At 34.0% G+C, this 25728-nt stretch overlaps 1 protein-coding gene and 1 long non-coding RNA gene across 14 annotated transcripts in view; one reads left to right on the top strand and one right to left on the bottom strand.

Moving 5' to 3' along the window:
- LOC148125530 (uncharacterized) overlaps positions 1 to 24451 on the bottom strand; it is a 109775-nt gene extending 85324 nt beyond the window's left edge. Inside the window, exon 1 of the long non-coding RNA XR_015743758.1 lies at positions 24287 to 24451. This is a non-coding gene — a long non-coding RNA (uncharacterized LOC148125530). The remainder of the gene's footprint in view (positions 1 to 24286) is intronic.
- The window catches only part of PLXNB2 (plexin B2), a 334253-nt gene that overhangs the window by 234859 nt on the left and 73666 nt on the right, over positions 1 to 25728 (top strand). For all 13 annotated transcript variants that reach the window (XM_087934112.1, XM_087934111.1, XM_087934114.1 and 10 more), the window contains 8 exons: positions 15 to 115; positions 6122 to 6248; positions 9214 to 9364; positions 12887 to 12998; positions 13904 to 14006; positions 14632 to 14733; positions 20149 to 20241; positions 22160 to 22241. In XM_087934112.1, the coding sequence (XP_087790238.1) occupies positions 15 to 115; positions 6122 to 6248; positions 9214 to 9364; positions 12887 to 12998; positions 13904 to 14006; positions 14632 to 14733; positions 20149 to 20241; positions 22160 to 22241 (871 nt within the window). The remainder of the gene's footprint in view (positions 1 to 14; positions 116 to 6121; positions 6249 to 9213; positions 9365 to 12886; positions 12999 to 13903; positions 14007 to 14631; positions 14734 to 20148; positions 20242 to 22159; positions 22242 to 25728) is intronic.

Raw genomic sequence — 25728 nt, forward strand, 5'->3', positions numbered from 1 at the left:
GATTTCTTTACTAGGTATTTCGTTTGCCTGTCCAAGACTGTGTTAGCTACTCAACATGTAACCTTTGCATCCAGGCACGAGATCCTTACTGTGGCTGGTGTGTAACAGAAGGAAAGTAAGTGCTATAGCAGCAGCTTAGAGAGAGATATCTTAGTATGCAAGTTAATTCTTTTCACAAGACCAGGACGTTGACTAATTTCTCCAAAGCATTTGTATGAGAACTGAAAAATCTTCATCATAAATTATCACAATATAAACATATAATGAGCAGCAGGGTGGAAACCAATTTACATTTTTTCCTGTATAGTTTGAATATAATTTGCATGAAAATGGTAGTTGCCAAGCCACAGCTGGTGAACATTCAGTATTTATCTAGTGATAGTCTTATTCTTCTGTTTTAACCCTAAATGCTCCTTAATATAGCTCCAAAAATAATGCTTATAAATCATTAGAGGCAGAAGGGATAAACGCTATGCCAAATTTTGCTTTCTTTTGTCTGTGTTTCTAACTAAAAGGTTTTTCATGTCTGAAGCATTTTCTAAAAAAATTTTGCTACTGAAGGATAAACTAGAATTTGTAATGTTCAGCATGCAATGACAGAGACTTATCCAGGATTATGTCTGCAGTGTGGTGATGCCAGGTTTCCAAATCCTTTACACTTGGCAGTTCCTTAATAGTGACAGTTTACATTAGTCAAAATTAGAATTTGGTTCATCTGAAGCATAGACATTGTACAACTGAGTTAGTGACAACAATAGAATTCCTGATTTGTTTGTTTTTTATTTGTCCATTCAAGTATAGATACTTATTTCTTATTTATTTATTAAATTTCTATACAGTAATATGCAATCTCACCTAGATGGGACTTTAGATGGCTTACAGTCAATTAAAGCAACAAGATAAAAGATTAAAACAATAAGTATTAAAACATTACCTTGAAATTAATAAAGATGAAAAGGAAGTGAGTTATAGCCACAATGTTTTCAAACACATTTTGAAGGAACTAGAAACTAACTGATAATTTACCAGAAATATAAGCCAATTGATTAGAAAAGTTATCCTTAGCACATTAGTTTTGGTTTTATGTTTATGTTTTCTTAGATTTATATATCAACTGCCCACTGGAAATTCAGTATCATTTCTCTTGTTTAAATTTGTACAGCATACAACATAAAACATTATTAAAAAGTGAACTATTTTAACTGTCTACACAATATCTGTGGTTTCAGATAGGTCTCTTCTGGGTTAATTGGAGATGCATAAGATTAAATCCAACTTCTTGAAAAATCTGTGCCATGATACAGTAGAACCTCTGGTCTACTTCTGATCACGACCAAATCGGGTTCCGACCAAAATATTCACAAAAAAAGAAAGAAAGAAAGAAAATTTCTTTCGCAGCTGATTTCCCCTTCCACACCAATTTTTTTGTGAGTGCCAAATTTCCAAAATTAGGTTCAGGTCACAACCGAATCGGGTTGCGATCAAAGTTATGGAATGAATTGTGGTCTTGACCAGAGGTTCTACTATACCAAAAAGCTTGTTCTGACCTAGGCTTCCTCAACAGCATGAAGCTGACTCCTCGTCCCAATAAACCCCTTTTATTTAGTTTACAGTGAATTCCTCTCCAGAAAAGTCCCGGCCAACGATCTTTCAAGATATTTCACAATTACAGACCATTATCAGACTTGGAGAGTTGCTAGGCCGATATCTTTCAGATGCCACACTGTAGCAGACAACACTTGGCAAGAATGCAGGAACAAATCTTCACCCAAATGAATTGTCTCCTGCAAAAACCCCTCCTCTATGGGAGGGGCCATTCACTGTCCATCTGTGGCTTTACTCTCAAGTTGACCCTTGTTCCTTAGCTGTTCCCTTCTTCTGGCAGTTCTGCACATGTGCACACTAGGAACAGGCTCCCGCTGTTCTTCTGCCTCACTGATGTCTGACTCTGAAGGCAGCTGATAACTGTCAGACAGCCCTGGCCCCATCTCTGCCTCTGATACAGAGCAGTCATCACAGCCTTCCCCAGATTCCAGGATCGGCCCATGTTCCTCCCCAACCTCCTCACTGTCCGAATCTGCTGCCAGCTCCACTGGCCGCTGGTGGGACAAAACAGAGCTGTTTCAGAGAGAGGATCTCAACATACCACGAACAATAAATCCAAATAGATGTTGTTACAAACACAAAATATACAAACACAACTTATATATGCATATATAGGTTATTTAAATTTACAAATGTGAGTGGAGACTTTTTAGGAAAACTTTAAGCAAGATTTTATTTCCAATTTGAATAAATTTTCATTTTATATATATTACCATTCCAGTCTGTATTTTCCCCCCTTTTATTAATATTTAAAATTTAAAGGTACTGGCTTTTTATTGTTTCTCAATTTGTTTCATTTCTAGAGTTCAAGTCAATCAGATGAATGTCTAAGCTTTTGCATTGCAATTTTGAGAGAAAAGCACTAGTTCATGTTATTATTATGTTTTGTCACACAGTCAGCCAGATGTTTAGACTGGATTTGGCATTTTTATCTACTATAGGCAGATATTATAGTTTGTCATACAATCAGTCAGATATTCATACTATATTTGGAATTTTTGACCACCTATTGAGTCCTTCCCAAGGACCTGGGATAGGCAGGTGTGGATTTTGATGCTGTTACAGACATTGTCACAGGATGTAAGCAATTCTGAGTTAAGCTGCCTTTTGCAGTTGACTGATGATGATTTTGATCAATGCCAATGGTGTTCAAATAGTGTTCCAGATGTTTGGGATTGCACCTAAGAACCTGTAGTACTATTGGTACTATCTTTGTTTTATTTTAGCCCAATTGTATTACTTCTGTTTGCTGGTCTTTGTATTTTGTGATTTTTCTCCAGTTCTTACTGTTCCAGTCTGCTGTCTGCAAGTCCTCCCATGTCATCTATCCAGATTTGTTATCCATTGTTGTTAAGTCTGGGGTGTTATATGGCAGTGCTCGTCTGTTTGAATTGTAAAGTATCTGAGCACATCAGCTTGTTCATTTGTTCATATTTTGTCTATTTTGTGGTCCCACCAGTTCTTGCTCACATTATTATTATTATTACTGATGCTACCATTGATTCTGCCAGTTACTGAAGAATCTATTTATCACTTGACTGAAGATCAAGCGTAGTAATTAAATGATATTTCAGAAGTATGCTTAAAATTTGCTGAACCAAAATTTTTGTATGTCTCTAGGCTTACTTTTAATCAGTAACAGAAGGAGGTGTGGGTCTAAACTCTGTTTCTAAGTACAAGTTAATTAACCCCATGGCAGAACCAAATGGGATTTTGTGATATGACGTTCATAAACCTTGCACTCAGTTTACTTAATTATAGAAAGAGGCTGGGTTTGGGAGATCCTGGTTCCCCTCTAAATATATAAAAGGTTTCAGTAAAAATTACTGAAAAACTTACAGTGGTACAGTGCCAATGCATACAGTCTGAAATATTTTGTCATTGCGACTCATAAAATATGAATAAAACATTTCCTGGAAAAGTAGCTTTTCTTTTGGCTTCAGGTGATTAATTTTTTTCTCATTATTTTGAGGTATCAAAGATCTATGCAGAAAAATGTATGGTTTAATACATGTAGCAATACCAAGTCAAATCTGTCAGTGGCACCAACAATCATCAAAGAAGAGGGTATCTTGAGGAAAGATTTAAGACAAAATTAAGAAGAACAACATTAAAAAATCAATTGCAGCATAGTTTGCTCAGGGATGTTTTAAGAATATATTAGAAGTTAGAACATTAGAGCAGAACACAGTGAACATATAATTTATTTCTTGTAGCATTGGATTATTTTATTTTGGTTATGATGGTATAGTTAATACACTACATAGAAAACTTGTAGTATTCCAGTTGAACTATAACTCCCAGCACACGCCAACGTTGCTCATGTCATAATTCAAATCTTGGACTAGGACCAAGATTCCAAGAATCAAATTCTTAAGTAGTTATGAAGATTTCTTGGTAAACCTAAAGTTTAAAAAAAAATAATCTCAAAGCAAAGACGAGTAAAAAATGGATGCACATTTGGAAAAAGCATAAAATACAAATGTTAACAGTTAAATGTGAACTAAAAATAATGCTTACCTTTTAAAAAAAAACGTGAGGAATATTGTGGCGTATTACAAATTTCCTATCCTGCTAAAATAGGAAATTTGAGCCTAGAGCTCAAACTGGGGACTTAATTTGCCAGTAGTAACAGCACTTTGGTGCAACACAGTATGTGGTAGATACTCATTAGTCTTAAGTATCAATAGTGATAATGTCCTAATTACGAGACAGCTATTGTACACTGTCAACGTTTTATTTTAGTGTCATATGTACACAATCCCAGATTACATGTGTCAGATTCATACAATTTAGTAGAATGATGCAGATTATTTAATCATTCATTCATTCATTTTATATGCCAGCCTTACTAGGTAAACACTACCAAATCAGCTAATTCTACTTCATTGTAACGTTACAATAACAAGTCTGAAGGTACAGTTGTCCTGCTGCCTTCTTTACAAAATTACAGAGGGTTGCTTCTGAGTTCCTTGCTCTACCCACTACCCTGCAGCAGACTAGTTGTCTCTTATCTGATCATTCCCTAGGCAGCGTTTCATGGCCCATTCTCACAAGGCCTTTCCCTCACACCATTACATTATAGTCATATATATCTCATATGTGACTCTGGGCAGCTCACAGACTTTAAAATAGAAAACAAAAAATAGTTAAAAAATTAAAACTGTTAAAAACCAATTAAAGCAGTGAAAAGAGAAGGCCCACTGGTTTCATCACCACATAGAATTGACAGAAAATCTTGAAGGCAGCTCTAGAAAACCAGTCGGTCTGAGTAAATGTTACTGAATGTATTCATCAGTGTTAGTTTTTTTCCAAAGGTATATGCCAAATAAAGTTTTAGTCCATGAAAATACCTTATAACAAATCTGGGAGTCATGTGACTCTGTCCAGAAGAGTTCAAAGTAAGATAGTTCAGTTTCTATTCTACTTTGCTACATATTTAAAAATATAGTTGATGTCTTGTATTAAAAATGTGATGCTCTTTAATATCCAAAAAAATAAAGCATACTAAATATGTTAGAAAAATACAATTCAACTAGAATTTGCAATTCAGGAGAGGTAGCTTTCAGGATCGATCATTCACACTGAGCTGCAGATAAAAAGTTTTTGCCAAGTGTGCCATTCAGTGTGGTTTAGATAATTAGGTCATAGATCATTGATAATTGGTCCTTACAATCTCCCATAATATGTTCAGCTGTCTAGCTTCCCTGTGTCTATTCATGAAATGTAGGTCTGTCACATGTGTTGGTTTGCCATCCATCTCAAAAGATTTGTATTAATGGAATCTATTCCTGTAGAATGCATATGCTTGTTTCATTGCATTTTTATTTTTATTTACATTTCATGAGTATGAGACAATAATATTATATTCAGCCACCCAAATTAGATGGGTAAATTTAGATGGGTTCTCCTGCGCTCAGTTCTATTTGGAGTTCTCAGTGCTATTATATTGCTTAAAATTATTGACAAAACCTGAAAGTAGATCATATCTCAAGAACTTTGTTAAATTCATATTCCCTCCAGCAATGAAAAATAACCAACTCCAAAGCCAGAAATGTTTGCTTTTCTCTGTGGCACAGTAAGAGCCTACGGAGCTAAGCCTAAGGCTAAAAGCAAAGAACTGATGACAAATTTGAAAAGTGCTAAAGCATAATCAAAACAGTCCAGATTTATATACCTCATAAGCAGTTTAGCTTCTTAACAGCTAAAGCTACTTTTTCCATAATAAGTTTCTTGAATATTAGATTAGATTTTTCCAGTACTGTACAGTAAATTGTATTTAAGATAATTATTTGTACATTTATTGTTGTAATTTTAAATGCTCATAGGTAATTATCTTGTCCTAAAGAACAATAAGTAAACTGAAAGAACAGAAAAATGAAATATTAAACATTTAATGTGTGCCATCTGTCATTTATCAATTTGCATAGGTTTGAATGTCATTTCATTTTGACTGAGTGCTGAGTTAAAAATTTTAATTACTCTGGATAACATTAGGCTTTATTATTTATTCCAGATGCACAAGGAAAAAAGACTGTGTAAGATCAGCTAGGGAAAATAATTGGCTTTGGAGTCCTAATGGTGTTTGTTTGAGTATTACAAGTGCTAACCCTCAAAACATGAGCCGGAAAGTTCTAAGCAAGGTAAATATGCAAAGAATTCATCATAAATATGAAAAAAAATATGTTTGGGAGGGTGGGAAATAATTGTGCACACTTGTTGCATGCTCATACATAAAATCAGTTTAGATTATTTTGATTACTGTTATTCTTTGTGCTTGTTTAATGTAGTGTTTTGTTGTATTTATTTCTGAGAAAATGCTAGTTTTATACAAAATCTTGGAATTTCTGTTTTTGCTTTCAAAACATCTGGATGAAAAAAAGTGAAATTTGACCGTATCCAAGAAATTGTCAGTTTTTAAACAGACATCTACAGAACTATATTTTGAGTTGTGAGAGACAGAGAGGTAGATTGACTTAAGGATTCCAAATTTTGGGGATACCTTATTTTTATAATATCTGCTTAGATATAGCCTTGGTTTCAAAGTACTAAAACATGCAACTAAACTGGGTGTGGCTTCTCTATGACTATTCTTAACATAGTGTTAATCAACCTTGAGTTCTTTAAGATGTATGGACTTCAACACCTAGCCAATCTTGCAAGCTGATGAATGAGAGTTGAAATCCACATGTCTTAAAGTTCCCAAGGTTGAGAAACACTCCTGTAATATCTGAGGAAAGGGGCATGCCAATTTTCCAGACTAGTCTTCCAATCAGAGCTTAAAATATAGCTAAACAACTCAAAAATATTATGAGAACTTCAGTTATTACAATAATAACTCTGTAAACCTAAAACTTTGAAAGGAAAAACCCAGAATTAAGTACTAAAGCAGATCCTTCTTAGGAGATATAATCTAGAATTAGATTTACTGGCTATTTCTAGTACATCCAAGAGACAGAAACATCTGTTGTTGACATATCTTTAGTAACTGTGCATTTTGCACAGAATGATCAAGAGATTTCCTGTTAGATAATTCCATTGTTCAAATGGTAAACTCCAATTTGAGAGTCCTTTGCAATTAGGTATGTATCAGAAAGGGTACAGAGCATGTTGTGATGGGTTAGCAATTGAAGACTCAGCTTCAATAAACAAAGTATCTTACTGACATCATCATTACTACAAAGCAGAAAAAAATCCTAAGTCATGAATTTCATTTGTTAAGAAAGATAGGATATCCCCATTCCTTTCAAGACAAAAGTATTATACTTGGGCGGGGTGTGTGTGGTTACAATGAATAGGAGCAATATGATATAGTGATTAATTATATTATAAAAAGACAGCATATTTTCATCTCTTGCTCATTCCCTGATTGAATACATATTTACTTGTTCCCAGGGCTCATTTTTTTTCAATGTTCTGATTCCTAAAGGCAAAACTCTGTCACTTGGGAAAATAGGCCACACAATTACTTAAAATACACAGCAATTAAATTCTGCAAAGCAGAGTGGAACTGTGAAGCCTAACATGTTGGAGACGATGTTAGCAGTGTTCTTAGGGAGCTAATCAAATCAACGAACTTCTTAACCCATTCCATTCTTTTGTCACCCTTTTTTGAGGATAATTATTTCTTAAGGTTATAGAAATAATCAAATATTGGGGTGCTCATTCTGCAGTGCTTGTAAAACAACCAAACATCACTCTTCCTCAGAAAATATCTCATTTTTGCCCTTCATCAAACAAAACGTTGTGTTGGCTGTATTGATGGGGAGTTTGTTTTTGTTGTCCTTTCAGAATAACTTCCTTGATTATTTCCAGCCTGACTTGCAACTCCCGCTGTGTGTTCTGGCTTATGCTGTTCTGTGGACAGCATGCTTTAATTGTGCTGGAAAAGTTTAAACAACTTCTGTGCTGAATAGATGCTACATTTAGGCTGAAGTGAGAATTCAACAAAAGACTTGTATTCTGTGGAGACATAAAAGCATGAAAACAATGGCTTATGTCTTATTTCAAAAATATGCAGGGCAGTTTTTTAGGAGACAAAGCACCTTTGCTTTGGTAGGAACAATTCCAATAACTTTCTAGACCAATGATCCATTGCTTATATAAGTCATCTTCAAGGTATCTTCATATATTTAGTTAGCTATTTCCAAGGAGAGTACTTCAGCAAGGACTCATAAAATGACTTTAAAATGAGACTTTATGTTATTTTAAGAAGCCCGATGTACTGATAAATTTTGCACTTTTTATCTTGGAATGTTTTTTTTCTAATTTTAAGAATAATACTTTCCATCTAGAAATTTAAAAAGAAAAAGTGGAAATTAATGCAGACTGATTCAAATTATGTTCTGCAGGGACCACCCTGTTCTTTTTACAACAACAATAAGGTAGTTCCTAAGATTTATCAAAGTACATGTCAGCATACTGTATTCTGTAATATGATGACAGCACAAGAAAGAATGGGTGAGATCGATTAAAGCTTGGTTTGGCTTCCATAAAATCATCAAAAAGTATTATTCTTAAAATTAGAAAAAAAATTCCAATATAAAAAGTGCAAAATTTATCAGTACATCGGGCTTCTTAAAATAATATAAAGTCTCATTTTATAGTCATTTTATGAGTCCTTGCTGAAGTACTCTCCTTGGAAATGGCTAACTAAATATATGAAGATACCTTGAAGATGAATTATATAAGCAATGGATCATTGGTCTAGAAAGTTATTGGAATTATTCCTACCATCCATTGGTCTGTGTGATAGTTACTGGAATCCAGTAATATCAAGAGAGCCATAATTATCTATCTGTGATCTTAACAATATCTACTTCAACAAGCAAGGGATCTTTTACTGAGATCTTTGCCCCAAATTTTTCAAAATTTGTTCAGTGCCAAACATTGAATCTTTAACCTTATGTACATAAAACATGTGACTGCTTTCCAAAATTAATAAGGCTACAGTTTAGAGTAATCCATTAAAATGCCACTATTGTTACATTAACTTTATGCATTGATCAGTTGGACTTTATTTTTGTACAGAGTTTTACTGCTGCACTTCTTTGTTGCTCTGTTAGAATCTGTATTGTTTTTAAATATTGTTTGTTCTTACAATTCCAGGTAGAATTTACTATAAGCCCTTTGCCAGACTTAAATGAAGATGACCAGCTTTGGTGTCAGTTTGGTGAAATGAGGCAGCAAGCAGAGAAACAAGGTGATGCTGTTATCTGCCAACCTCCAAATCAAATTCCTCCAACAACCAAAGGCCAAGGTAAAGATACAGCTGAGCCCCCATGTTTAAAGCTCACATACAAAGTGTGAAGGTACTATTTTAACATCTGCTTGAAACTACAAATGTTGTGTGGTTTTTTTTCTGTGATTCATTTTTCTTGGCATTAGCCTAAGAATGGTATCTTCAACATTTTTCTTCTTAGAAATATTAATAGCGACTTGTCTGTTCATTCTGATTCATGCATTCCAGGCATATTTTGCTTCCCTTATGCATACATTAAGTATTACGAAAAAGCTAAAAGGTGAAGGATGAACTTCTAAATAGGCAACCAATTTCATTTAGACTAAAGCCTGTTACAGTTGAATTGATGTCAGTAAACATCAGGGTATCTTTTTAAAAAAAACCATCAATACAGTAGTTACTCTTTATAAGATAGTGCTCCTCCCAGAGGATGCATAACCTGGGGATCTTACAGCACTCATGATTCTTGACTATTCATGAGTTCTTTCAGCACTCATGAAATAGCAAGTGAAAGAAATGGCTAGGAAGGCCTTTGTTCAGTCTCAGCTGCTGCATTGATTGTGTCTCTTACGCTGAAAAAAGATGCCCTAGCAATGGTGACTCATGTTCAGTTCACCACATAGTAAGGTTGTAAAATACTCTCTACGTCAGGCTACCTGTTGAGGTAATTCCCCGTTAGGAGAATTAGTGCATACAGGGAGATGTATTGAGAGTAGTATTTGAATAATACACACACATCACACAGATACACTGTATAGTAAATGTAGGTTTTTACTTCCAGAAACGTTTAAACAAAGTTCAAACACAGTCCAAAGTCATTCACAGGTAAATCAGTCAGTTTTCAATCCAGGGATAATCCATATGCCAAAGTCCAGTGTCAAAAACAGTTCAGTATCAGACTTAACATCAAATCCAAAAATAGCAGTCAATTAGGAAAAATGGAGGAACGGAAATACTCTCCAACAGAAGGAAAATAGAGACTCACTTAGACACTGAGACTCTTCTGAGACTAAGACTAAAACAACCCAGGTTTCTGGCTCCATCTTATGGCCATTTGAGAAACCACACCCAATTACAACTTTTAGGATTTTCTTAAAAATACAGTATTAAATGTCTATCCTGGTTTATATATTTCCATCCTAAATAGCTGTTAGGTTACTTACATTCCTAACACTACCCTTGTAGATGATTTATAAACTGTCTGGTTCAAAATTTCATTGACAAGACTCCTGATAAGACAACCATTAGAATATAAATATAGCTGGATGACTTTTTCAAAGTGCTATTCATCCACTTTTAAAGCATTGAATTATATCAGACAATATGTCAAGTTAGAATCTATCCATCCAATTCATCTTGTAGAAAAGAACTGCTGAACCTTTCCCTCCCCGTTTCATGCAGTTCATAGGCTGTGGATCCGGTGCTAGGCCTTCTCAGTGGTATCAACTATTCTTTGAAATACCCCATATCTAAAAATGAGGGTGACTTCCTACATCCTTTTATTTAAGATACAAGTTCAAACTTTAATGGGCATTTGGCCCCTAGTTTGTCCTGGTCATCACTTTGTATTTATATTTTATTGTTAATTTATACAGTTGAAATTCCTATTTCATTCTGGGTATACTGGTTGTGTTATCTGCTGCCCAGAATCCTCATTGACTGGGGAAATTTATAAATATAATAAATAAATTCACAAACAGTAAACACAAAGATTATACTATCCGATCTTCTCAAATTTGCATTCCAGGATCTATCCAGGACAGCAGGTTGAAAAAGTGCCTTAAAATCCATATCATATGCCATTGGTTGACTAAAGCCAAAGTTAATAGTTGACTTAGATGCCATTTCTATTATGGGTGGCAAATGATATATAATTGTCTGCCATAATTTCCATAGTGTTCCTTTGGGACACTATTTGTCCCAAAGAAAAATGCATCTTAGGTTATTTTTCACTGTAGACTATACTTTGGGAGAACAGACAGTGGCTGCTTCATAAATATTGAACATAAGAGAATTTCTGTTTGCGCATTTTTCTAGAAAGTTAATAGTGCATGCCTTCTTATATAAAGCCATTTCTTGCAGATTGTTAGAAGTAGTTTCCTGGGGGTAATGTAAGAATTAGTGGCTTCTTGGGGAATGTAAGAAATGCTTCTAGTTGCATTCATTTCTCCTGAAAAGATTTGATCAATGCAAATGATAAATTTGTTTTGAAAGTGACAGCTCTGAATTAACTGACGTCTTTAAAATATATATTCAGTTTCCAGTTGACCTCTGAAAGTATGGCCTAAAGTGAAAAACATCCAACAATTTTCACTGGAATTTTTCATGAAGTGAGCTTAAATCTAAGCTGTCACCACTCTTTCCACAAGCTGTTAGAGAAAGCAGTTTGAAGTTGCTCAATAGCTTGTGAAATAGCTTGTCAGAGGATTTAATGATTTCCATAAGAGGAAGAACTAGGAGTCTCATTGAGAAAGCTTCAATTTCTATAGATCTTCATTCTTAATTCTATAATAATTCAGATTACTAATGTATTAATAGAGGAAATATGTGTAATATATTAGTGTCTTTCCAACATTCTTGTCTTAAATTACTATTTTCAGAACATATTTGCTATTTGAGAAACATGTTTTATTCATAAATGACTTGAGCAACATATACTTTCTGTATACAATCTTTGTGTGTATGTAGTATGCTTTTTTAAAAAAATTCATGTATCTTATTAAAAACAAATAGGATTGTATCCTCTTTAGAAATTCAACAGAAATTTAAATACAAGCAAAGTACTTTTGCTATTCTTTAAAAGCATCCTTAATTTCCATATAAACTTGATAAAATGATACAGATTTTTTTTAAAGTCACATTGACTTTTCACAGGCTTGTACAGAAATCTGAAATAAGTTAATGTGCCTTAATAAAAAGCAAACAGATGCTATACTTACACAAGATCCATACACTTCTGCCTAATCATTTTTGAAGCATTAACATAATTAAGAATCTACAACAAACATTTTTTCATTAATAGATTTATTCATACATTTTGCTTTCTATCCATGGTGTTTCTCTGGTGGTATATTGCAGGCTAACTTCCCACAGTCTAGAGTTCACGGGGCTAAAAGTTGACTCAGCCTTGCATCCTTCTGAGGTTGGTATAGTGAGGATCCAAATTATTGGGGACAATATGCTAATATTGTAAACTGTTCAGAGTAGTGTAAAGCACTATGAAGCAGTGTATAAGTCTAAGTGCTACTGTAATTGCTATTCTCCTTTTGCATTTTTCAATAATAAGAAGTTTACCATTCTGAGGGAAAAAAAACATTTGTGCATTGTTAAAGCTTGGGATTCTAATATATATTAACATACCTAATGTCATCAGGTTTAATTTTATATGCTATTAAGAAAGAGCCAAGTATTCATGTCCTAATTTCACAAGTTCAATAAATGCTTCAGTAGGCTATATTATTGGAGTAGACCTTAAAATGAACCAAGCTGTATAAATTATAAAGCATCTTCAATCAAATTAATGTTTAATTTTTTTTGTAGACTCTGTCCTGATTCTGGTAAATCTAACCTTTGGAGACAATATATTTTTTGCATCGGGTACATACCCTTTTTATGATTGTGGAGAAGCTATAAATCGTATTGAAAATGAGCCGTAAGTATTTGGCTGCTAAACTTCATTATACTCCCCCTTCCCATGCTATTTGCACTCAAATATTATAATAATTAATTCTTTTGATTTCGTTGTCATGTTGTTCAAAGAAGAAAATTTTTCTGCGAAGTAACAGCAAAGTGATGCAAACTATACCTTAACTTTCCATATAGCTGAGACCGCCTGTATCTTGAGTAGAAACAAAAGTGTTTACCCTATTTCCCCATGTATAAGCCACCCCTTTTTTCCAAAATTTTCAAAACTTCACAGTCCAAAAATTGGGGGGGTGGCTTATACAAAGGGGGTGCTTATACATGGGGAAATACGGTACATACTGGGAGAAAGACCCCACTTGCTTTCCTTGAAGCATTTTTAGTCTGACCTTTACTACTCAAGCATCTAAGATGAGTCTCAATTATTTCTTTTGCTTTGTAAGTTAAATAACTGAGAAAAATATAAATAATTATCTTGATGACCTTTGTGACACCATTAGTTGTTTCTTAAGTCCTTATATCAGAACATGTATATGTGTATCTGGAAGTTTGGGGAGATACCCTTCTTGAACTCTTGGGCTATCAACCAGCAATTTTGTATTTGTGATGTAAAGTAAAAATGTGATTTGCTGCATATGAGAATGCCTGCAATGGTCCTGTTTTCATCTCCATAAACTAGTTAGTATTTTCCCAGGATCATATTTCAGCTGTGGGTTTAAAGATACAGCTGGTTTAAAGAGGCATGCATGCACTCAGGCGGTAATGAATATTTTCTATCCTCCAAATGATGTTTTTGTCTCTGAAAGACTGCAAGACTTTGGATTTTTATTAATATACAAAATGACATGGTAAGTTATTATTAAAAAGGAGCCAAAGAGTAGGCAAACTGAAAGCATTTCTTATTTATTCATGTAGGTGTTATTCCTGTGCAAGCAGTAGATGGAATTGCCAATGGGACTGGAAGAATCATGTCTGTGAAGATGCTTCTGTAGAGCAGGATGTCATTAAACAGAATATGGTAAAGACGGAATTTATTCAAGACTTTGGCTGAACATGGTTATGATAAAATGAGATAATGCTTAGTATGGTCAACAAACTTAAAATTCAAATAAAATATAACTGCTGTACAGAACTGTATTAAAAGAACCTCATAGTAATATTTCACAGCCCAGTGAGCATATAAAGGAATAAAATTTAGAAGTTCTGCAGGTAATATTTATGATAGCAATCAGCTAATAAATCAGATTGATAGTATATCAGGCAATACAGCAGGGGTATAAACACTATAAGGTAACTATATTGTGAAAGCTGTCTAATTGCATTGCAGAGAGCCAAAGTCAGAGTTGAGTTATGTTTCATAGCAAAAAGATACCGATCTGCTCTAAAATCCCCATCATTCAAGTGGCAGGGGCTACATGAATATGACATAGATATCTGAGTTATAATTGTGTGCTTAAATAATTGTGTTTGCCGTCCGTTCTGTTTCATAGTTTACTTGAAAGGATGGAAAGTTTTCAAGTGTTGAGGAGTAGTTCAGACATTCTGGCATATACATTTGTATGTTTGTAGTCAAATCATTAGCCAAAGCAGATTCTGATATATAAAATTTCTGTACTAATATATATGAAATGTTTGCCCTCCAGGAAGAAGAATGTCCACACTTTCTAAATCCTAGTCCTGAAATAATACCAATGGAGGTCTCAACAAAAGTTTATTTTGAAGGAAAGAATCTATATAATTATCAGGTAAAATTAAATAAATGCTAATATGTACTTAAGTTATAAAACCTGATAGTTTGTTAATTCCCTTGTTTAAAAATTAAATATCATATGTTATGAGGAGCCTTTTAGAATGGAAAGGATACATAATTTAGCATGTAATTTTTAAAGCTTGTTTTGATGGATAATTTAAAAATATCTTTACTAGATGAAAGTTATATATCACCACAGTCAAAAGTTCCAGTGTGGTGTAGCGCTGTGGGGTTTCTCTGAATTTCATCAGTAGATGAACCTGTACATCTATCTATAGGGATTCATAGAGAGAGCTGCTTTGCATGTTAATGAATACTTCTATAAGCATGGAAATTTTATCACTGTATTAGAGATCAGTGATTCATTAGAAATTGATCTTGTCTGCAGATATGGTTAAAATTCACTTCCATGCTTTAGGATGATGCAAACAATGGTAAACACATGGTAAATCATTTTTAAATGAACTGTGTTTTTTATGAATGGACATGTCCTGAGCACTGGTGTTTATTTCTCCACAGTATTTATCATTGTAATACTTTGGTTAATATTGAGGAATAAGGTATAGTAATAGTCCTCAGTGCATATTATCTACACTGAAGGATATATGAGGAAACCACTCAAAAAATGGATGCTCTTGAATTTTTTTGGTTTAATTTCAGTATTAATTCTACCAGAGATAACAGTGTAATGAACAAATATACTCTTTTATTTAGATGCCTGCTTATTTCATAGATTGGATCTCAAATTTAGCTCTTGCTGTTAAGATTTTCCTTTTATTTGTTTTCTTATAAGATTCTTTCAAAGAATAGTCTCATTTGATGATGATGATGATGATGACTGCCTTAATCAAGTCATTGTCCACTCTTAGCAACCACACAGAAAGAATTTCTCCATGAAGATCTATCCCTAAGCTGGTCCTTCATCTCTTCCAATGATGGATTCATTGCTACTGTAATTGAGACTATCCACCTCGCTTGTCCTCTTGTTCTCTTTTTTCCCCCTTTTTGTTTAAGTTCACTTCATCAGGATAGGAAAAATTGTCATAAAACAATAATGGGGGAGAGTTACTCAGATACACAATCATGACCAACATTATGAATTCCCCAACAATTGTAATTCTTCTCTTTCTTCAACTTGCTCCTCATCCACTGATTCTGTAGAATGTTGCACTTTTGTTTGCTTCCAAACAAAAGTGCTTAATGCTCATACATATTCTTGAAGTAGCTGATGCTCAGAAGAACGTTGGTAAAAACAATTTGCTTTTACTTGTAGCTTGTGTGAAAGGCAGCGTATTTAGCATCAGCATAAAATATTTTGACTACACAGCCCTATGCCTATAGAACACTCCATTTGCATGTAAAGTTTAGTAGATGATTTTAATTCTTAGCCTATTTTATATCCTAAAGAGAATTTTGGAGGATTGTGGAGAATAATCATGTCTGCTACTCATAATTATGTGGAAAGCAGTTAATCAATAATCAATAAATATGATTATTTTACTTGGTGTTTGGTAAAATGGCAAGAACTGTTGATGTGACATCAACAATACTTGAAGTTCAAGTAACCATTACATAGAACATAATCCTTTAAGTTTTACAAGTTGGGAAGTATTTGTGATCTTGCCACATTTTGATCCACAATTACCTGTTCAGAGGAAAAGTCCTCATTAGTATTTATGCATGTTCTGCTAAATGAAAAACAGAATGTTCATAGTCATCAAACTTTCCTTTGTACCTGACTAGTAATTCTGTGGTAGCCCTCTTATAGTAGGTGGACCAAACCATTAAATCAACTCCACAAGAAGATAGGACATACTTTTATTGAGTTTGGCTATAATTATAGAAACTTGCATATCTGGTTGTGTTGTGTCTATTCTGATTATTGTTCAGTGGATTACTGCATCTCTTCCAAACATTATCCGGACATTCTGGACTTCAAAAATGTTTTTAAGTTCTTTTGCCTTGATAAGAGCTTATGTATATCTCCATCAAAGTCATTTTCCTTACTATTTATGTTCTGCAATTAGGCTATGTCTGTGTGAATGTAAATAAAGGCAATTGATCTTTAAAACCCTTTACCAAAGATCTTTGAACTTATGGAATTTTCCTGGGGGAAAAAAGGGGGTGGAATTCTATCAGTCTTGAACCCATCTGTTCAGAATCCCAAGTTTTTGTTAAATTTTAGATTAGATCAAGTTTTTATCCTTGTGGCTTCATTATCTTATTTAAAATTATTTGAATTTATTTATATATATATCCCTCTTTCAGTAGTCAAATTTTCATAGTATTATTAATTTGCATTACATTATAATGTATGTAACTGTTTTGTTTTTATTGTTAATCTTCAGATCTTTCTTTGTAAACTAAAAAGTCATTCGGTTTGCACGTATTATAATTAGGAGTTTCCTGGAAATGTACTTACAAGCCCCAAGAATGGCTCAAATGTCTCTAAAGATTTTCAAGCTTCCTAATAAATAAGAAACAGTTATCATCTAAATGTATTTACAGCATCTCTCCTTACCCACAGCTCTTAATGCTCAGTGGCTTAAATTATGGTTCACTCTCAACAAGACCATTTAAACAGCTAGTAGTTGTATTCACATAACATGATAAGCTTGGTTAGATGTAACTTTTTGAGCATGTAATGTAAGCCAAATTTTGTTGGCATCTTGAATGAACCCAACCAATGTGTGTTCATGTGCACATATGAATATTGTGTTTAGATATCACTAGTGTATTGATTTTAAAAGTTACTTTTATTTGTACAAAACGTGTTTTTTCTATGAATCGAGATGTTTAACCTTCTATTAATGCTGATTTTGATCTTTAGAAAGAAACATTTAGAGCCATAACTTCTTTTTTAAAAATTGAAAGAATTCAAGCAACAATTGAGGCCTCAATTATTGCTGATTGATCAGTAATGGGCATCACATCCTATAGGACGTACATGACACTCATGTTCTATACATAATTTCACAAATTAACAAATATATATATAAAATATATCACTATCAAAGAGACTATCCTCAACATATTCTAACAGTTAATATTTCAGTCCAGCCATTCTTATACTCAAAAGGTCCTCAATTTACTGATGTAACAGGCTATATCAAATTAAGATCAAGATGAGATAAAGGATATTCTTGATGATTTCCACAAGAGGTCTTAATAAAGGAAGAGATAACTTAATTTATAGTACATTAGCAAAAGAAATAGAGTAGCATCTTCCACGTAGCAAATTTGTGTTTGGAAAATGCTTGCTACAGAAAATTCTACTCTACCCTATCAGGTGTCTTTTGTACATTCAGGAGGTGAGAAAACACTCACTCTGATTTCTAAATGTGTACTCAGCTTGTTCTCAGGATGGATATTTTCATTCAATCATGTTTCATTTATAGAGACTGCTGGGACAAGCCTCTGCAGTTTTCTTCTCAAGGTTTTTTAGAATGGGTCCACTTCCTTACTAAGGCAAAGAGAAAAATCACTCACCCAAGTCACCCAGTTGGCTTTGTGCCCAAGGCAGGATAAGAACTCACAGACTCCCAGTTTCTAGCCTGATGCCTTAATCCAGGGGTCCCCAAACTTGGCAACTTTAAAACGTGTGGACTTCAACTGGCTGGAGAATTCTGAAAGTTGAAGTCCACACGTCTTAAAGTTGCCAAGTTTGGAGACCTCTGCCTTAATCAATAGACTAAACTGGCTGTCTATGTATATGTTTTATATTTATATGTAGGAAAGCAAAGATTATAATACATACTGTTATCTGTTTTCTATGAGCTTTTATCATATAATGCCTGGAGGAGAACCAGAATACTATCATAGATATCATGTCTGACTTTGATTATGTTCCTCTTTGTTTAGTTAAGGAATTAAAAGGCTGTCAGTAAAAAAACATTTTAATCTGCACACAATTGTGACACTAAATAAATAAAAGAGGAAGTCATTTTTTTTAATGTATCGAACACAGACCTGTCTGCTTTAATGCTAATAAAATTTTAATATTTCATAGCATCTTCCCCTAGCCAGTCTTGTGTAATTTCCTTCGTACTTATACTTTGGATGATTCAAAATGAGTTTAATGGGGTAAAACTTTAAAGTTATCATAAACATTTATGGTATCTAGTATAAACAATAAAGTATATTTTTAACGGCTATGAAGAAAACATGTTTGGCGCACTTTGCAGATTGTTAGAGCAGACTTGACAACGGCCTATTTTAGAGAATACATTATTTTTCATCACAAGGATCTTTGTCAAATATAGCAATAACACTTATATACCACTTCATAGTAGTTTACAGCCCTCTCTAAGCAGTTTACAGAGTCAGCGTATTTCCCCCAGCAACCTGGGTCCTTATTTTACTGACTTCAGAAGGAGGGAAGGTTGAGTCAATCTTGAGCAGATCAGGATTGAACTACCGACTGTAGCAGATTTAGCCTGCAATACTGTATTCTAACCACTGCGCCACTAGGACTTCTCTATGTGGTGACCCGTAGTCTCTCAAAATAACCCAAAACCCAAAACATACATTAAAGTCCGGTAATGCCTTCAACTTAACTTCACTGTTTTATTAGGCACAGTTTAAAGTCACAAAAGTAAATAATGAGGCAAAAAGAAAACCAAAACAAACCGCATTGATGAGAATTCCGAAGCAAGCCAAGATAACTAATCATACACTCCAAGAAGATAATAGGGAGAGTCCATGGGAAGAATGCCAACAAAGATAAACCTCTGTCACAGGAAACATTAAACTTTGACCCCAGCAATTCTGACTACGCAGTTACAAACTTATGTACATAGCTCCCGGCTGCAAGCCACAAGGAGAATCATGGTAATCTCCTCCTGAGTAGACTTCATTTTTCCCTGATCCTCTCCTCTCTGCGTGCCCTAGGATGGATAGGGGATGGGCCTGGATCCTCCTTTGCCTGCTCAGCCGGCCTCTGCCCTTCCCCAGCCTCTTCCACCACCTCTGGAGCCACACTCCCACTCCCTGTTGGCTGTTCCTCCTCTTCCTCAGAGTCAGTCTCCACCAGGGGCATGACACTTTATACCAAATATAAGTATTTATTATAAAGGCAAAATACTGCAATAGACCAGAAGCTTTAAAATTTCCCATCCACAATTAGAACTGGTTCAATAGGCAGAACAAGCATATAAATGATTTGGACACAGACTTCATCACTGCAACAAGCTATTGTTTAGATTGTACTAAGTGTACATTTTAGTTATATGCAAATTTCATGAACTTTTGGAAAGTCAGCTAAATCTGTGTACTCCTTTTCCCACACATAGTATTGGTCATAAATGTAGTTTTTTTTTCCTACTCCAGAAGTGGAATTTATATTGCTCAATAAAACTCTTTTCATTTAATGATGAAATAAATATTACAAGTCAAATATTTCTTTTCACAGGATAGAACTTTCAAAATTGGAAATAATCAGTTTGAATTTGAGACAACAGTGGAAGAAACAGAAGATGGAAAATATTTCTTTGAAAGCCCAGAGGTAAATATTCTCTTTTTAAAGAACAATTTGTTGTTTCTTTCTCTTTTTCTCTCTTTGCATTGTTACAGAATAATTAATCATGTCTTTCCTAAATGGGAGTGTACCCATAGTTAGGTTGATTAAGAGGGGAGTAGATTCACAATGAAGTTGATTTCATGTAATATTGGGAAAGTCCTATTTTTCACCTGTCACCTATAATTGGTATATTATTGGCCATGTTCAGAGAACTGTTGACAGTATTTTTGTGTGAAGAGAAAATGGCATTGATTTCCTGTTGGTGTGTTCATAAACAGACTATTTATGAATGTTCCTTTTGATCTCATGTGGCAGGAAATCTGTCATCTGTCATATAACATATATCATATGCAATGGAGGTAAGAAAGTAGAGGAGCTTTGGTTTTGAAGACCTATCTAAGATAAATTATAAACTCAGTTTTTGATGTCATTCAAATGTTCTCTGTTGGATAAAATGCACTTATGATAGTTGTACATATGACGGAACAGATGGTTCTGGAAACTCTCATCCCATGAGCTTTTTTTAATGGGAAGAAGATTTATAGTAATGGCAGATACTTTTAGAATGTAAAGTATATTTTTGTCTGCTTTATTCATATTTTTCTTAGTTCTTTGAAACATTTCTGAAACAAAATAAATATACTTATGGATATTTTTCTTTTATAGCATAGCTGACTAAGCACTTTGCTTCCACTTCATATGGTACTAGAGTTAGTAAGTAAAATAAATGTGAGTCAAGAAATATAAAAGTACTATTTTCATATAATTCATGGTTAATTTACAGATACACTACCAGAAAATGGGTAACTTAAAGGACCAGAGAATGTTGGTATAGGTGAAAGCTATACTTTCTAGCCATGATGACTACATATACCATCCACAGGCAGTATATTTCTCAATATTAGTTCCTGATGAATGAAAGTAGCAAAGTCCAGAGATAGTTGGGAGACTACATAAATATTTCAATCTGATTCTAAAATAGCTCTTCTGTATTCCCAAAGCAGAGTAAAATTTTCTGATGCATTTATTCGCTTCCTCTGGCATAGTTCTTTTTTGTGTGTGTTGGAAAAATATAACTATGAATGTATCTACTTAGGTAACTAGTATTGCAGTAGTAGTAAGACATTTGGTTTTAGATATGCAGCCAAAAACATTGGATAATTTTTAAATGAAATTGATGGTGATATCAGCCAGATATTTAGACTGGATTTGGCATTTTTATCTACCCATTGAGTCCTTCCCAAGGACCTAGGATAGGAAGATGATGTTGTTAAAGATGATATTAAAGGTATCATCACATAATAATAAGCTGTTATCAGGTCCAAGCCCAAAGACAATATAGTGAAATCCAATTGAGTGCAATCTAAATCCTATGCGTGATGGACAGATTCTTGCCAAACTAAAGTTATAACTTTCTAAAATACAAGGTCTATCCCGAGTAATTTTAATGGGCAGAATCTTGTCAAACTAAAGTTATATAAACTTCTAAACTACAAGGTATTTCCTGAGTATTCCCCCCCTCTATGGGAAAGCTCTGTGCCGCCAAAACTCTTCTCTCTGTTTCTCCAGGTGCACATTCCATCACAACTGTCCAAGTACAAATTGCCTTTTGCAATTAACTGATAGTGATTTTGTCAGTGCCAATAGTGTTCAAGTGGTGCTCCAGCTTTGGAATTGCATCCAAGGGGTCTATTACTATTACTATTATTATTATTATTATTATGGTTTGGTTGCACAGTCATTTAGACTGGACTTGGCATTTTTGTCCACTTATTGAGTCCTTCCCACATACCTGGCACAAGCAAATACTGTTGAATAATGATATTGAAAATATCATCCCAGGATGTAAGCTGTTCCAAGTAAACCTGCTTTTTGCAATTATTATTATTATTTTTATTTTCAGATTACCAATATTGAAAATGAAACTCTACCACTGAGTTTATTCATTAAAACAGATAATGATAACATTGATAGCAAGTTAATTGGTAAGTATCCAGCAACCAAAAATGTCTCTAAGGTCAAATCTTTTCAGAGTTGTCCATTGTTTAAACAATGAATGTATACTTATCAAAAGGATTAACAATTAGTCATGTAAATTGAAAATAAGGGTAGGTCAGAATTACTATACAGGTAATCTTCAACTTAAAACAGTTCATTTAGCGACTGTTCAAAGTTACAACATTACTGAAAAAGGGACTTATGGCAGTTTTTCACACTTAACAACTGAAACAGAAATTTTAGCCTCAAATGTGGTTGCAAGTTGACAGCTACCTGCAATTAATCTTATATATCAAGAGGAGATTAAAGCAGTTGTTAAACTTTCTCATACCATTTGCAAGTAGGGTGAGAAAATTAAAAAAAAGGCTAATAGTTTCTGCAGTTTTATGGAGAATCATCTAATTTCTTCCAAATCCTAATATCTGAGTCTAGACTAGCCCCAAGTTGCTAATGAAACTACCGTATTTCCCCATGTATAAGCACCCCCTTTGTATAAGCCACCCCCCCAATTTTTGGACTGTGAAGTTTTGAAAAAAATATTTTATTAGAGAAACAAGTTATGAAGAAAGAAAATTTACAAAGAAACAAAATTCGACGCCTAGATCTACAACTTCGGTCATGACGCTAAAGCGGTGCGGGCGACGCTAGCAATCTACACATCGGAACGAGAGTAGGAACGAAGCATTCAGGCCGATGCCTAGCGTATGCATTTCTATCGCGTACTCACACTCGTAATCGTATCATCACGTACAATTTTTACAAAAAAGTATAGCATACTGCTGGAAAACCAGTTTATTCCTACTTTATTATTTTATGCATTTTTCACGTATAAAAAGTGTACCTGCTTTGTATATGCCACCCCCCTACTTTTTGGGCTTGAAAATTTTGGAAAAAAGGGGTGGCTTATACATGGGGAAATACGGTAATTCTGTGTATGAAAGGCCACATTTTCTTTCCTCATTTCAGGCATTCCACTCTATAAACAATAAATCAAGATTTTTTTTTTCTTTGTGGTACTGTTACCACTGCTTTTTAAAACTTTAGATCAGTATGCATGAGGATATTTCTGATTACAATCTAGAAGTGTTTTTTTGAAACCATAAATCCAACCGGTAAAGTTCATGGCTGGGCAAGATGGTCGATTACAATGAGTAATTAAACTTGACAGAATCAAACCATAACCTTTCAAAGCCATTTTAGTAATCCTTTTGCTTGAGTTGTGTGTCTGATATGTCCATATTCATAATAAATCTTACAATCTCTAACTATAATTACAAACAACAATAATCTCTTTTAATGATTGTAACAATTTTTCTATAAATATATTCTTTTTTTAAAAGCATTAATATTCTCTCAACCCAAACAGACTACATCTTACTATTTCTCAAGATAAATGAACCATTGATGGAATGTATCCACCTGAAAAAAAACACATAGTGTATGTTTTACTAAGCATTCCCAGGAAAATTAGATAAAATATCACGCAGGTATAGGCTGCATGATATTCAGCAGCAAAATAGATGAATTTCAGCAATGCATTTCTTTCTTTTCCTTTTTTTTTCCCCCCAAAATTAAAAATGGACATTGGAGCAGGGATTAAGTCTATCCTTAATCTTCCCCAACTCGGAAAATGGCATTAAATCAATGGCTATTGGGGGTTATTTGGGTTTCTTTAGGAGAATAAGGCTGATGATTGAAGTGGTTTACTTTACAGTTCTTAAACTCTAAAAAAGAATATAAAATGGAACGGGAAAAAATCAAGTCCACCTCACCACACAATCAATGCTACCCATGATTCAGTCATGGTAACAGAGTTGGAAGAGACTTTGGAAGTCATCTCGTCCAACCCACTCTTCTCACCGGAGACCTGTACTATTTCTGATAGGTGGTAGTCCAATCTCTCCCTAAAAGCCTCCAGTGTTGTACATCCACAATTCCCAAAGGCAATTTGTTCCACTGGTTAATTATTCTCACCGTTAGGAATTTTCTCTTCAGTTCTAGGTTGGCAATTCAGATATTGCTTACTACTTACCATATTGATAAGAATATTCTGTCCTTATGTAGCTATCTTTTTTGTTGACCATGCTCAGGAAAAAAAAAAATCATCCAATAATAATTGCAAAGAATAAGACTCAGTTCCTAAACTATATGCATCTAAGCCTATCAGTTAAGTCCCTTTCAGTTTAGTAAATGCTGTGTTATAATCCCTAAAAAATATTTTAGAAATTCTGATTTCTGTATATGCTTCTGCTTTATCTTTTTAAAAAACAGAATGCCATCTATCTGAAATAATTTGTGAAGCTTAGAGAAAGTATAAAAGGAAATGAGAAACAAAGTGGGAAACATTTTTTGTATCATCACAATCCATTTTCGTGGATATGTATATATTATTAAACTTAGTAGCTGAATGTAATCATTAAATCAATCACTTTGGCTATTTATTTATCTTTATTCATATTTCTATATTGCCCAGTTCTCAAGACTAATACTTATTCAGAAGAGAAGCAATTATTGCATTTCCAACTGTAAATGAATTCCTTTCTTTCAATTGCCTATTTTAACTAAAGGAAGTAACATTGGTATCTAATACTTTTTAATAGCCACTGGAGACCTTGAACAATGTTAAATTCAATATAGCCCTTTTTATCCTTTGTCCTGTTTTATCAGTGGTCTCCCAGCTAGAATCTAAAAAGGATGGATGAGAGCTAGAATCTAATGTCAGGCTTGCTGCTGATACTTTTAATGAGCTGATCAGCAACAAAACTTATTAACATTTTGAGCTCTGTATCTGTATTATATATAGCTGTGAGGACATTCAGTATATTACAAGTCTAATTTGGAGATGGTTTGAAGGCTGGCTTTTGCCGACACAGGAGTCATTCTCATTTCTGCATACCCAGATGAAGTATATTTTGAATCGGTTGGTTAGATATGGAGGATTTGCAGATAGATTTCTGAAATACAGATTTTTGAAATGGAATTCTTTCAGCCTCTGTCATGACTTCTGTCCATGTTCCCTTCAAATGATTTTATGTACATATCCAATTCAGAAGCTGAAATAAAAAAACCCAAATGATTTCCATTAAAAGCGTATGCCTTCCATCAGAGTAAAGTCCATACTTATACTTTTCTATCTTAGGAATTCAGAATCAAACCTAAGACATTATAGATACCGTTTTATTGTCAAATCTGACTATTAATCATACAGTTAACTTGCCTTTTCATAGATTTTAATGACCCAGTGGATCCTGTTCATATAAATTAATGAACCAGTGACAGGGTGCTCAAAACTTACTCAGGGAAAAAAATCAGAAGGTCTCTGATAGTACTTTATCATATTAACAAATTTTATGAAAGGGCATAATGGTTTATGGAAGTTTCTGAAAGCTTGTGCTTTTTAAGAAAATTTGTTAGTGTGAAAAGGAACTACCAAAGCAGACGTGGTATTCAGCAAATTCTGATCAGTTCTAGAGA

This window comes from Pseudonaja textilis, chromosome 5 (assembly GCF_049901715.1).
Source record: "Pseudonaja textilis isolate UNSWEBS1 chromosome 5, rPseTex1.2, whole genome shotgun sequence".
Lineage (NCBI taxonomy): Eukaryota > Metazoa > Chordata > Lepidosauria > Squamata > Elapidae > Pseudonaja > Pseudonaja textilis.